This window comes from Takifugu flavidus, chromosome 13 (genome assembly GCF_003711565.1).
Source record: "Takifugu flavidus isolate HTHZ2018 chromosome 13, ASM371156v2, whole genome shotgun sequence".
NCBI classification, from domain to species: domain Eukaryota; kingdom Metazoa; phylum Chordata; class Actinopteri; order Tetraodontiformes; family Tetraodontidae; genus Takifugu; species Takifugu flavidus.
The window spans coordinates 13,112,929-13,126,953 of record NC_079532.1 but is presented as its reverse complement, the minus strand read 5'-3'; the positions used below and the strand labels follow the sequence as shown (position 1 = coordinate 13,126,953).

Below are 14,025 nucleotides of genomic sequence, written 5' to 3'. Positions count from 1 at the left end.
GTTTACCTTGTATATGATGGACTTGGCATTAAGGAAAAACAACTCAATGGTAGCATTGTCCTTCAGGTAGGATATACTCTCTATATAGAACCTGCGAATACAGAAGGGACAAGTGCATTTCAGTGCATTTGGGTGAAAAACTATCATATATATCTAGATGCAGATTATGGTATTTTAACAGGAAAATGTGATTATATAGTGTAATATCTAAAACGACCAGAAGGGGGCAAACTAACAAAGGCTGATTTACAGTTATATATACAATATCCATAAATTCCTCTTAAATGATTTCTATTTGTCACTGCAATGGGGGCAACAGCCTATTACAGCTCATTCCAGTATATTAATGCCCTTATTCTTACACAAACACTGAATGCACATGGGGTGGAATACACACATTTGCCTCCCTGCATTACCATCAGTGTGCAGCGAAGCACATAGAGTACTTACACACAGCACAGTAACCCACTTCTGGCAGAGGGGGCCAACATAATAATGCAGTCTAAATATAGCTCATCATGCATCCAGAGCTGAGGGTATACTATGAAGCTATACATTTTTAGCTCTTCCCTGGTGAGGCAGTGTTTTAATTCACCACACATTAAACACTTGCTATATGCAAACCCATGTCCAGCTGTGCAGATTTTAGTGCTTAGGAGTGTACTTTATTGAACTAAAATGATCGAGGAGGATCAATATTGATGGGCTTAATCATGTCATTGATTAAGCTACGGGAGAGAATGACAGAAGCCGTGTCAATATTTTGAGTGAGAATTTAATTAAAACCACCACGTTGAATGGAGGTACTGGAAACTCTCCTGGATGGTACAAGCACACACAAAGCCACACACTCAATCTGCAGTAGCTTCGACTGGGAACACATTCATTGTTATGGAAACCCATCTAGATAGGGGCAAAGGTGCAGGCCGACGTTAACAGGGAGACGGCTCGTAATGTGCTAATGAAAGCAATATGTCCACCTGATCACAGATTCAGGCCTGACATTTGGGCTGATCCATCCTCCATTAGAATCCTGAATGTGTGCATCGATGCCTCCCAAAAAGGACGGGGGGCTGCTGTCAGTGTGACATTTTGAGAGATTGAGTCTAGAGATTATTCTCAAATGTTGAAAAGGGGAGGCGGATGTCCCACCACTGCTGTCAAGGTCCACTCAGGAACGTATTTGTCATGTGAATACAGACATGATGACTAACATTCCAGATGTAAAGAATTGAATTACTATATATGGTTCTAACGCTGGTCCAAAATGATGTCATTGTTTAAAAACTAATAAGTGTATGTGCTAAAAATAGGCAAAAAATTGACCTCATGCCAATGAATTGAAGTAAATGTCAACCTGGAAATGACCAAACATCGACATTGTTTAGTTGAACTGATGTGCGTCATGTTACGATGGAAGCTGTTAACTCACGGTGAGCGTGACATTAGTGTGATATACTGAGGACTGAAAATGCCAGTGGGCCTAAAACAAAGCCCTGGTGTGTGTGTGTGTTTTGTGGTCTTTTTGATAAAAGCAAAATTGGCTTGAACTGATGCGACTGCTTCAGTACAGCAACAGGATGAAGGCAGCACACACAACCTCGTGCATCATCAGTGTTTTCCGTAAACTGACAATGTTTTCTTTACCTTACCACACACACACACACACACACAGTGGAAGCCAGTACAATAAATAAAAAGCAGGGGAAACGGGTCATCACTGTTTACCATTGTTCAAGTGTTGACAGGCATTCTTGAAAAAAAAACCACCAAACAAAAACAGAGTTCAGCCTCTGCAGCACCGTATTTGGATGCAACACACACTGATTAAAGCTTGAGAGGCTCTTGATTGGCCCCGCGGTGGGAGTTTAATACCGGGGTCAAATATTTTATGACAGCCAATTTCCCCAGATAATCTGGGAAACAGGGTTGGACTTACTTGACACAGAAGTAAAGGACGATGGGACCAGACTTCTTGGGAAACTCATGTTCTAATACTCTGCGGTCCAGCTGCAGCCAGCTAAAATGGCCCCTGTTTAGACAAAAAACAAACAATCAGTGCTATTTTTAAGATGCCTGCATGACTAAAATTACACACAAAAGATTGCTGCTTCTTTTTAAGCCTCGTTTTTTTTCTGGTACCCTCCCAACTTCCATTTTTTCCTCTCCATATCCAGCAGAGAGAAAAACAGCAGCGACGGCTAATCACCCTGGTAACCCTACACAGTCTCCTGGGCAACATCTTTCTCAGACGCTCCTCCTTCTGTGTCTGTCTTTCTTTCATTCCTCCCCCCCACCCAGACCAAAGAGAGGTCTGAGCTCATCGGTCTGCTCTCCTCACACACAGGAACAAATCTACACATCACAGATGGAGTCCGAGACAAATCGGACGGTTTTACTGAACTGACGCTGCCTCACGTGGCTGCTCAAATGCCAGAGGGCAAAGGTCAGGCGTGCTTGACATCATGAGATAAAAGTAAAAAGGAGAGAAAGCCAAAGCCGAGGCCATTTTTGCCTGTATGTAAATCACTTGTTTGTTTGCATGAGGAGTTCGGCGCTGTCCTGGTTGGGACGCTTCTGTCGTTCAGGGTCAGTGGACACAATAGAGATGATTTGAATGTCATTTTTGCATTTCAAGCTCAGGAATGCCAGGCCTGAACACAATGACAGCCTGAACTTTTCATAACTGGGAATCCCATCGTGCATCAGTGGTTCATAACTATATTCCTGAAGACCAGAAACCATAGTAATATATAATACGGATGTATTTCGCTACATTTAACTGTGTGAAACATTTCATTAACTGGCGTCCATTCATAGTCTGGACATTGTTTTGAGGAAGTGAGTGTGTATGATGACAGTTTCAAGTGAGATTTATTTGATTCATAACTGCCTTCAAATGGGACTTACGTTTCATCGGTGTAAGCGATTCCAAAGTACTCTTTCTCCTTCAGATTGAAGTGGGATGCAACAAGGTCCAGAAGGTCTTTAGCCATCAACTTGGGCTGCAGGGAAAAAGAATTATTTTTAGAAATGGTTGAGTGTAACCAGGCTTTTATGGATGAATGTATGGATGGATGCATGGATGAAGACTTGGCTCTGGACTCAGGTACAGGAGTTACAAAGCCATAAAGCACGCACGCACAGCATCTGCTGCCATATGCTGCTGGTTTGTGACATCCTGAGTAGCAGCACACTCCACCCTGAGGTTAACCATGGGCGTGCCTCACTGCCCAGATTTTCATTACACACACCCACACACACAAATGTACACTCTATGATCATTACTATATGGTCACAAGGCCATAGAAATGGAGGCACCTCAGAACATACAGGACAGGGCCAATTGCATGTGCATTCGAATGCACAGATCAACAACACTGATACCGTGGGCGCCATTGTGTTCCTGCTGGTATAACTGTTGCCTTGAGGTCGGGCATATTCAACTCAGCACACATCTACAGCGACAGGAGATACTAAAAGCTATTTAAAGAGAAGGTGATGTCATGTAGACAGCAATCACAAGCACGCAGGCACACACACACACACGTATGCATGTATGTGTCCGCACATAAACACCAATGCGGCGCACTCCAATGACCTAGATCTCATACAAGCACAACGCCTACAGTGATCCTGTAACACAAATTGGCTCAGGAGAGAACAGATGCCACAGAGACCAAAACTGCAGGAGAGTCACATGTTTTTTCTGGTATCTAACTCTCTAACCGTCTCTTTCTTTGCTATTTTATATGCTATATCACGAGCATTGTTAACTTTTTACACGAAGCCACAGACGCCCGGCTGCAGAATTGGTTTAAAACGCACAATGTGTTGTCATTTGGGGACAATCTGGATAGATTTCACGCATTGATGCAATAATTGATAAATCCCTTGTGGTGAATTCTGGGGGAAAACCACTAATTCGAAATGCAACCACAAGCAGTCCAAAAAAGTTATCATGTGCCAAAGAAAACCTATCTACTATGTCAAAAAAAAATCTGATAACATGTAGAATGTTACGCAACAAACGCTGATTTAATCTACCACATCCATTCATGAACTGGCTCCACTTTTTTTGCAGGGCATGAGAGCAGCGCTACATCCATTTCAGCTTATCAAAACATTTTGGTTCTGGAAACCTTATGCCTGTAAGCAGGCTGACTTTCTGGTATTAGCAGTAATACTTGTTTTGGTTTCGTCTGTATTCAGCAGGCTCTTATTACCACACAGTATCAATTTGCCTACTGTGCATTCAAGCTGCCATGTATTTGTACAAAAGTAACTTGGAAACTACAAAATATTTAGGGGGAAAAACATGCAAACATGTTGGGTTCTCCTAATTGACGTCTTCTGATCCAAACCAATAACCTGGAAATTCAGCTTATGTGGTTGATGATAGATAGCAACATGTGTAATAACATAGTGGAAGATACTGCAAGTGATACCAAATGTGAGTGACAGGTAATATAGCTACCAGACATCAGCATGCAAGGTACACTGCAGTGAAGGCAGACGCGTGCGTAAACACACACACAGACAGTAAAGCCGTCTGCCTCTCTGCTAGCCTAGACAGCATTACTGCTAATTGACATTTAGATTGTGTCTGCTCAGCAGCACAGGTAAATCAGCAGCATGAGAACTGCTGGGAGGTGCAAACGAGAGGCCGGACGACCTAAACCAAAACTCCTAACAGTAGCTCACTCTGGTGACAGCGTAATCTTGTAACCAACGAGTGTCAAATGCTTACTGATACCCAGTAAAGCCAGTCTTTGGCACATAGACAGGGAAAAGGCCATGTTGCGTATACATGAATCTGTAAAACTTGCCTTTCTACAGTTTAATCCTGATAAGAATTATCACCATAAAATGGTTTCTAATCATTAATGCAACAAGAACATTACTAGAATGTGTGTGATTGCAACTTCCTGCCTTGAGGACAGACCGCGTGAGAAATAAATGGAAGCATGAAAAGGGATGGATACAGCTGTTTCAGCAGCGTCAGAAGATTCCTGACGACAGCGCCAGGGTCGGCAAGATTACAGCGAGCGGAGACAACAGGCAGAAACAGGATACGGAAGGATAGAGAGACAGTTTAGGGGAGCCGTAAAGAGTCCCAATCTGAAAGAGAGGATCAGTTCTGGCAGAGTAATCAAATCAGAAAATCAGTACAGCCGTCCTCCCCCGTCACCATTTTGCCTTCTCTCTTTTCAGCCGCAGCTCACCTTGTTTTCTCTCCCTTTCAACCTTTTAATGTTCCTGTACCAATCCTTTCCTCCACTTCTCCAGTTTCAGGGTGACTGACTCCATTCGTCTCTCTTTTTCCAGTAGATTTAGGTAACAGACAGACCCCCCCAAGGAATTGTAAGGAAGAATGTGACCTTCTAAGGACATTGCAACACAAAAGGCCACATCATTCCCAAACATTCTAAACCCAAATTACATGTAGGATATTAAGAAATACCCCAAACTAGGTTTTGCTGGAGAAAATTCAGTCTTGAAAGAGCTGTGGCTTAAAATGGAATAAGAAACTGCTGTGTTGTGGGTACTGCTGAATATCCTACAGAAAGACCTGATGGGAGGATGAAAGGCTGAAACAAAAGGGGGGGGGGGGGTATGGTGCTTTGTTTTCCCAAGACTTTTTGCAGTTAGAGCCATGTGAATTACAGAGACATGTTGGAAGAATAATAATGATGCTTGGTTATGGAGAGACAATGTCCTTAATGATAGGCTGTTTGGAATTTCTGGGAGGATAGAAGTGGGGGGGGGGTCGGATTGGTGGCGGCACGCACAGGTTATGCAGAATTCCGTATGTTGGATGATTTCTGTATATGAATGATGAAATGGATGAAACTGTATAACTCATCCTAACCCAGCCAATAACAATAATTGTGTAATGTTTATGTTGTAATTTTATTTCTATTTTATTCTATATTTATGTATATATGCTTATAATGCTTATAATATGTATATATTATATTATGTATATATTATATATATATGCTTATAATATATGCTGTATATATGCTTATAACGTTCTAATCTTATCTGTATTTATATATTCTGTTTCTATACTTTGTATAGGTTGCTACTACAATTCAATTTCCTCACGGGGATGAATAAAGTACATCTTAATCTTAATCTTAATCTTAATTTCAGGATGATGAGAACAGGTGAGTGTCAGATCAAATGCAGTCACTCAGTATCAGATCGGATCCCACCATCATCTCTAGACACACTCACCTGCACAAGGAGCTCCAGCTTCCTGTCATCCAGGAGATGGACCTGACATCTCCGCCCCTCTGTCATCTGTGAATTAAAAAATGATATATATATTAATGACATTTCCAGACTTTTCTGCTTCTCTCAGACAGTTTAAGGTCTGTTAAGGAAATGTATAACAATCAAGTCAACAAGTTTAACTGACAACACAATAGACCAGCATAGCAGCGCGCTGCTCTCTTCCTCGTGAGCATTGTTTGCATTCCTGCTTGAGCAAGAAATCCATTATCCATCACTTGACTCCTGCAAAAGTGTGCGATTCTGCCTGCTGGAAATGTTCGCGCGAGTGTTTATTTGTGTTATTGACACAAAGCTTGCTGAATAGCGCGCCAAAAAAAAAAAACAGAGACAAGGATAATATCCGTGGGCCATGTTCAGGCATAAACACTGAAGCAGGTGCGACGATGAAACAGCCAACTGTTGCCAATCTGCACCCGGCGCACACGTTAGAACGTTCATTTCAGATGACATTCGTCTCAGTCTTTGGCTGCCTTTTAACAGGAAGAGGGGGCCCAAACAATGCCTGACCCGTCCCACACTTCCTTTATGTCTGGGAGCTTTGGTGGGATGGAAGCTGGTGAGAAACATGTCCCAAAAAGCAGCAACAGCAAAAGAGTAACCAGTTTGTAACTCTTCCCATTGAGGATCATATAGCCACCTGGGGCAACCCCATTGAAATTAGGTAAGGGCGTGTTCGCAACACTTTCTCGCCACTTGTGCCAGCTTGCACTGAAGTGGCGGGTTGGGGATGAGACACCTGTGGGCAGAGGACTGAAGATGAAGAGTCCTAAAAGTTGTTTTAGCATGGCTTCACCCCTCCGCTCGCCATTGATCTACTGCGGTTTGAGGCTTTGGATGGGCTGCACCTGTGCACACAGCGACTGAGACACACCCACGGTCGCACACATGTACACGCACAGACCCACATGTTTTTAACTTTGGGTTTTTTCCTCCTCCCACCCTCCTCTTTTGAGTTATTGCCTTTCCCAAACCTTCCATATTCACTTGTGCTTACAGATAATCAGTCCTGCAATGTAAAGCACTTGAAAAGTTGTCTTTGAGGGACTGTAACCAACACACACACACACACACACACACACGAACACACTGCTTGCACTTGGGAATGGTACAAAGCTTAATGTCTTGGTAAAGCCTGGAGGGTAAAACTAGGCAAGTCAATCTGCCTGAGACAGATGCTTAATTGCTTTAATCTGAAGTTCAGTTTGTGGTGTAAGATGCTGACTTGCTTCCCATAATATTCATGGCAAATGCCTTGTATTTGGCCCTAGTTTCATCACCTCGTCCTGGCGCTTCTGTGATTCACAACTCTCAAACATTTTTCATCCATTAGCAGCCAGCTTTGAACTGACTATTATGTGCTGTCCGACTCACTTGCATGGAATTGTGAATTTCAAAGCTGTGAGATGGCAACTTAGAGCATATAAAGCAGCCATGTCCACAATCGTGTTATTTACGCCGGAACTGACAGCAGAATCACAGATAAACACACGCGGAGGCACATTTCAGTGATGCTTACCATTAGTTAGTTACCTTGAAAATGCTTCCACACAAACACCGGCTCCAAATGGGATGAATTAAAGGCAAGTTAGTAGTCCCAGAAGGAAATATCCAAAAACACCCCTCTTTCCAGCCGGCCTCGGGGTGGAGGCACATCAGCATCCATGTTAGTGACCATTAGTTAACGTTAATTACAAGCGACGCAGTTGATTTTGTTTCCCCGGGGTTCTCTATGCGCTACGAAGCGCTACATCGCAATTCCGTCCGATTCCAGCCTAAAGCCGATCACGGAGCGCTTCCCAAAGCGGACTTTCGCCTCCCAAGAGCTTCTCCCGGTGCTATTCCTGCGCCTCCAACCCCTCTTTCCGCTACCGGCACCGCGCGCGAGACGCTGAGCGAACGCGCCGCGGACCGTACCAATGGTGAGCGCCCGCGGGGGGGGGGGACCGGATGAGAGGCACGACCGTACTCCGCTGGGTTTCCACTGGCCGCCTGTTTCCCCACTGTCACCGGGGTGGCTCGGAAAACACGGGAATAATGCAGGCAAGATGTGGGGGCGGGGAGAGAGGAGATGAGGGGAAATTTTCTGCAGAGGCTTGCAGCCATGAGAAACTGCAGATCTCTCCCTCTCTCTCTATCCGTGCGTGCGTGCGTGTGTGCTGTGAACAAACCCAAACAGACAAACCTCTACAATGAACCATCACGATGTGCCCTAATCTTATATAAATCTGAAATAGAAACAATAGCACTACACACCAATATTACCACTGCTCACGCGCATTATAGGAATTGAGCACGCCTGCTTTAACATGTGTCATGCACATTGTGATTTTTATAGACCTAAAATGGCTACATGTTACTGAAATAAAACTTAAGCACAGCCCTGGTTTGGCTCTTCATCTTGGAGTTTCCTGCCTCCACTTTGAAAACACAGATCTTGTTGCCCTCAGGTTTGGCTTGCCTGAATGATTCCTGGCCGTAAGTGGACTGCAGCCTTTGGACTGACTCTTTAGTCTTCTCCATCTTCTTGTATGACCTAAATTGGCAACTTATGTTCATTTAACCCAGCTGGAGCAGCAGCCCAAGAAACCACAAGTTAAAATAACACAATCAGTCCAATTTTTGGTACTAAAAATAGCCTGGCTGGTCTAGCCATATACCTTAAAAAATGTAAATAGTTTTGAATGACAACCCTTTTTGTATTATTGTATAGTCCATCGAAATGTCATGAAAACATTGTAAAATAACGTTAAGCCCATGTCCATTTGCATACATCTCTCTATTAGGATGCATGTGGTAAGCTGTTTGCATCAGGAACACGACCACGCTTATCTAGAATTTGCAGATCTCCTTGTGATAAATGTGCTGAAATGGTTTGGATTCATCAGCTACAGAAAGATGCAAGGTAACTTGAATTTTCTTGTTTGGACTGGACTATTTATTTTGCCATAGCAAAATTGTGCTCAGTTGCAAAATGGTTATGTGAGGTTACATGAGGGGAAAAGGAGGTGTATCCTTTTCCCTCTTCCTGAATCTTTTTTTTTTCCTCAGGATATTTTTGGCCTGATCCAGACACCGGAAACTGGCCTGTCCAGCTTAAATGTCTCCAGATGACTCTCTCTTTGGCTATAATACATACAACTCTCTCCTTGGCTTTCCCTGGTCAGACATATTTCCCTTTATTGGTAGCTTCCTCAGCTTGCTATCACAACGGCCCTGTTGTTTGACCACTGGAAGAGAGGGAGCAATGGAGAGAGCAATGGGGGAGAGGGAGAAAGGGAGAGATAGGGACAATGCCAGCAATGAAAGAACAGGAGAAACTAAATGGAAAAAGAAATGAAAAGGAAAGAAAGAAGACCATGTTAGAAGAGCCTGCACATTTAAACTGAAACCCCGAATGCAGACTGTAGCTGTTTGGAATCAATACAAGGATCTTATGAGAAGCTGAATGAAAGGAGGGAAGGGTGAAAAGATATCCAATGAAGGCAGGAATGCTGTGCTCTGAACCTGCTATCCAAAAAGCAACCTCATACATTTCTTTGTCTTGAGACTGCAAAATGTTTACTTCAATAATTTTCATTGTCAACAGTGAGGAACTATTAATAGTAAGCACACCATCCTATTTTCACTGGTCAACTGGAACAGATAAGGGGGCAAAACTATGGATAGATTCTCACTCTCTCAAGAAAATAGCTTAAAAAGCAGCCAAGAAGACCACTGCACACTGAAAGAGAGAATTCAAGTGCATCGTTGTCTATATACTCAACATCCACTGAAGTGTGGATGACCTTGATGTCCTGTTCTTGCACAGTCTTACTGCACGCTTGCTGCATCTTGCTGCTACGGGGTCATGTTCCAGCTCCAGCAGTGAACACCGCTCAGGCTAAGTTAGACCGCGGTGCATCTCTCCAATTCCCTGCTCGATGAACTGCATTTCTCAGTGGAAGTGAAATAACTCATCTGTCTGAATTTGCCAACATTAAAATTGTGTACCGAGCAGCAAGTTTGGATTGGGTTAAAGACAAAAAGACCTTGAATCTGTTCAAGAATGCTAACTAGCAAGAAGAGAACGACACTTGATGACTCATACATTCTGTATTGATAAATGGTACTGATTGATGGTGTCGTAATGGACACATAAATGGTGGAACCATTTAATAAAAGGAGTTTTTGGGTGATTACCAGGTCACAATGTTGTTCTTCGCTGAAGTAAATAGGAATCTGCCATACACACGAGAGTACCCCAACTCCCCTTTATCAAGTCTACGCTCCAGTGCTCAGCCCAACACCCCTGATATCCAAACACATGGCCACCTTTCAATGACCCCAAACATTTCCGAGAAGCACAAGGTGAGAAACACTTTCAGGTGTGAAATATTTGGGCCTCGGCGAAGCCTTGTCATAGAGCCAGTGGGATTCTATTCTGGGCTGAGGTGTAATTGTAATGAGGTGCTGATCTGCTTTATTTCTATTGAGCAGGGTTGTAAAGGGGAAAGATCCAGATGGGTGCGGCAGGTTTAACAGGCGGTGAGCATTAGAGTTGGGTTTTAGGGTCGAGCAGAGGGACAATGTTGATGGTCTTTGCCAGGGGGGCGGGGGGGGGAGTAACCTGTTTGATGGAATGTGATATAAACAGTGCTGAACGGTTAATTGAAGCAAGATGGAGAATCTCTCTAACCCTGACTGTGGGACGCTGTGGTAGGCAGATAAGATTGACACATACATACTCTCCGTGCTGGTCAACCTGCCAGTCTTTGTTTCTTTTCTATTTTTACTGAGACTAAACAAACGTGCACTCTGAAGCTTGTCACATCTTGACCGGGCCTGGTCTTAGCCATTGCCCACACAATGATTTATGTCGCTGAGGTCATTGTAGTTGGGGATGGGGGGGACAGCTAATTGTGTTTTATTGACAACTATCCTCTGCTTGATTCAGCAAAGCATGGCTGCTGAAAAAGCAACGGAGATGTTAGAGCACTACTAAAGTCCCGTGAAGTGTTCCTTGCACTGGCAGAGTGAGGCGGAGCAGGGAGGGTCACGCAGAGACGGCCAGGAATGTGTAGAGACTGACCGGGAGAGATCTCTTTTGTTTGTTCAAGTGTGTGTACGTGTCTGCGAACTCCACCCACCCCGCCTGCGAGTGACTTGAAGGGACCGAAATGTGGTTCCAGTTAAGGCCTTTTTTAAAGTCAGAAAACACGCTGGCACGTCAAACAAACACGAGATATTTTCTGCAACCGGCTCGGCTTTGTTCTCATTTTACCGCCGAGCTCCACTCCCAGACTTTTTCAACGCCGTTCCAGGAGATCTTTTCCCACATCTTTGCAGCATTTAACAGCTTTCACTGACACAAACACATGGAGACGTTTATGACTAGAATAATGCCGTCCTTGCTGGGAATGTTGTCACGAACGCTTTGATTAGACACATTAAAGAGGTCAGTGATTTTCCCGATCTTTCCAGCTCTACAGCAGCAGAGCTGGAACTCGGATGGAACAAATCTCGCTGCAGTCCATTGACAACAGAACAAGGTAAATCACATGCAAAATGGGAGCTGATGCTGTGTAATTTGCAAAAACAAGATAGAAAGAGTTCTTTGTGATTGCAGGCAATAGTATCAAAAGGTTGAAGATAATGTAGAAGGACAATGGGTCACTATTGTGCATCGGGGTGAGAACTGAAGCGCTTGGACAACAATTCATCCCCATCTGATAAAATGGATGATTCCGAGCCATCCCTACAACCTTTTCATCGAACAGAACATAATATTTTCTCCTGTAAAGTAAACCTGTTTTACTAATAAAGCAGCTCACGATCATCCTCCTTGGCCTTCCTAATGAAATGAAAATACAAAACCAACACAGAGCCAAACGTGTGAGTAATCCTGGGCCATGCACATCACATTTGTAATTAACTTTCAACTTTTCATAAATCTGATGCCTCAACTATACATTCAGCCAGGTGATTGTTCCTGCACTTGATTTTGACTGACAGCCCCTCTTATTATACCCTTGATTCATTCTCTTCCACTCATTCTGACACCATTACAATCACAGAGATTTTGTCTGAAGGTCTTCACTTCCCTGACAGCCTGAGAAGTCTTTGGGAGCTTTTTCCTCAATGAAATTCATTCTTGCCCCAAATAGAATGGGAGCTGATGTGTGTGCGTGTGCGTGTGTGTGTGTTTCATATGTGAGTGTGTGATTCACAAGGGAAAGATCTCTTACCCTTACACCTCGCATCTTCATCTATAATTTACACAGTGAGAAATCGCAGTGAACCTGATGACCCTGTGCTATCTGATACTGGTGGCAACATGAATGGGAAGACAGAGTGACATAAAATGGGGTCCTCATAAAGGGGGCTCTTAGTATGTAATGTGTTTGCGTGTGTTTAAATGCCAGTATGCTCATTACACTTTAATTGATTAAATTATCAACTGCATCCATTTTTTAAACAAATATTGTTGCAGGCACACACACAAACACACACATGCACAGAAGTGTACAGGCACACGTACTGATGTAGGCACACACGTGCACATGCAAACTCAAGGGCACTGTGTACCGAAGAGCTGCTGAACTCCAGTGGCCTCTATTCACTGTCTGGTGATTGGCTGGAATACCAAACATTCTCATCACTTAACACAGTGAATATTAAACAGTCCTGTCTACAAACTTTTGTATAGATGTGTGTGTGTGTGTATGTGTGTGTGTGTGAGAGAGAGAGGGGGAGAGAGAGAGTCCTAATGCATTCCACAAGCCAATTAAACACGTACCTCAAAGAGGAGAAGGCAAAAATGGCAAAATGGGCTAAAATCCTGACAGTTTGTGTTCATCCTGCCTGTGTGTGTGTGTGTGCGTGTGTGTGTGTGTGAGAGATAGAGAGAAAATCCAAAGACCCTATGGGATAATTAGGGAGACAGAGGGTTAAATGTTTCAAGTCACTACCCTGCCTATGCAGGAGCACGGTGGGGTTTCATTCACATAACACTCTTTGCTTTAAAAGGTCTTATATCTTTAGCTAAGTGACATGGACACAACACATGCTGTTAAACACCCCACTCATACGTGCACAAGCATGTTCGACCAGCAAGAATCTTCTGTATTCACACCTTTACAGAGAATGTCTGACATGGCAACTCAGCGAGAAACCAAGCATGGAAACCAAAAGAAGACAACATGGGTGGTAAAAAATTGAATCTCGCTGATAGACCCCAACATATGCATACGTCTGAAAAAGGTAATATGAGAGATGGGAGATAAGACAAACAAAGTCAGCAAAGCTAAATAAAACTGTGTAGCGATAAGAGGAGGAATGTGACCTTGTGAATTGGAATCACTGTTATGCAAATAGAGGAATAAAAACAAAATACTTTATCCTGAACATCTGTCCTGTGGTCTGCTGGATCTGCCTCTATATAGACGATATAGTCTACAGTAGGGATTTATTCTCCATAGTTTTGGCTAAATGTGACTCGGCTCCATTACTGCACGTTGGATTCCTCGGAGCCAGGGTAATGAAAAATGACCCGGCTCATCAGCAGGGAGAGCCCTTTGGCAGGTTTGAACGGTATCTGTGTGTGGAACCGCTCTTGTCCAAAGGGAATCCCATCATTGTAAAGATATTGAATGTCTTCCATTTGGCCATGTTGCCTTGGGGAGAGCCAGAGCCTGAAGGTAGGAGGTGTTAAGCTTTTCCCTCAATACAAAAAAGGCCTGATCA

General features: G+C 43.5%; 1 protein-coding gene and 1 long non-coding RNA gene across 13 annotated transcripts in view; one reads left to right on the top strand and one right to left on the bottom strand.

The window, feature by feature from the left end:
* frmd4a (FERM domain containing 4A) overlaps positions 1–14,025 on the bottom strand; it is a 73,171-nt gene that overhangs the window by 17,867 nt on the left and 41,279 nt on the right. For 9 of the 11 annotated variants that reach the window (XM_057053001.1, XM_057053002.1, XM_057053000.1 and 6 more), the window contains exons 2-5: positions 6,244–6,309; positions 2,911–3,005; positions 1,940–2,032; positions 7–91 (exon numbers count right to left, since the gene is read on the bottom strand). In XM_057053001.1, the coding sequence (XP_056908981.1) occupies positions 7–91; positions 1,940–2,032; positions 2,911–3,005; positions 6,244–6,309 (339 nt within the window). Of the gene's footprint in view, positions 1–6; positions 92–1,939; positions 2,033–2,910; positions 3,006–6,243; positions 6,310–7,819; positions 8,280–14,025 lie in introns of those variants that run through there. The other 2 variants (XM_057053003.1, XM_057052999.1) reach the window with 2 other exon arrangements.
* LOC130536811 (uncharacterized) lies at positions 10,870–12,159 on the top strand. 2 transcript variants are annotated; one of them, XR_008953466.1, is made up of 3 exons: positions 10,870–10,998; positions 11,764–11,831; positions 11,909–12,159. It is a non-coding gene; the product is annotated as an uncharacterized LOC130536811 (long non-coding RNA). The 2 variants fall into 2 exon arrangements; XR_008953465.1 differs by lacking the exon at positions 10,870–10,998 and having other exon boundaries at positions 11,244–11,831.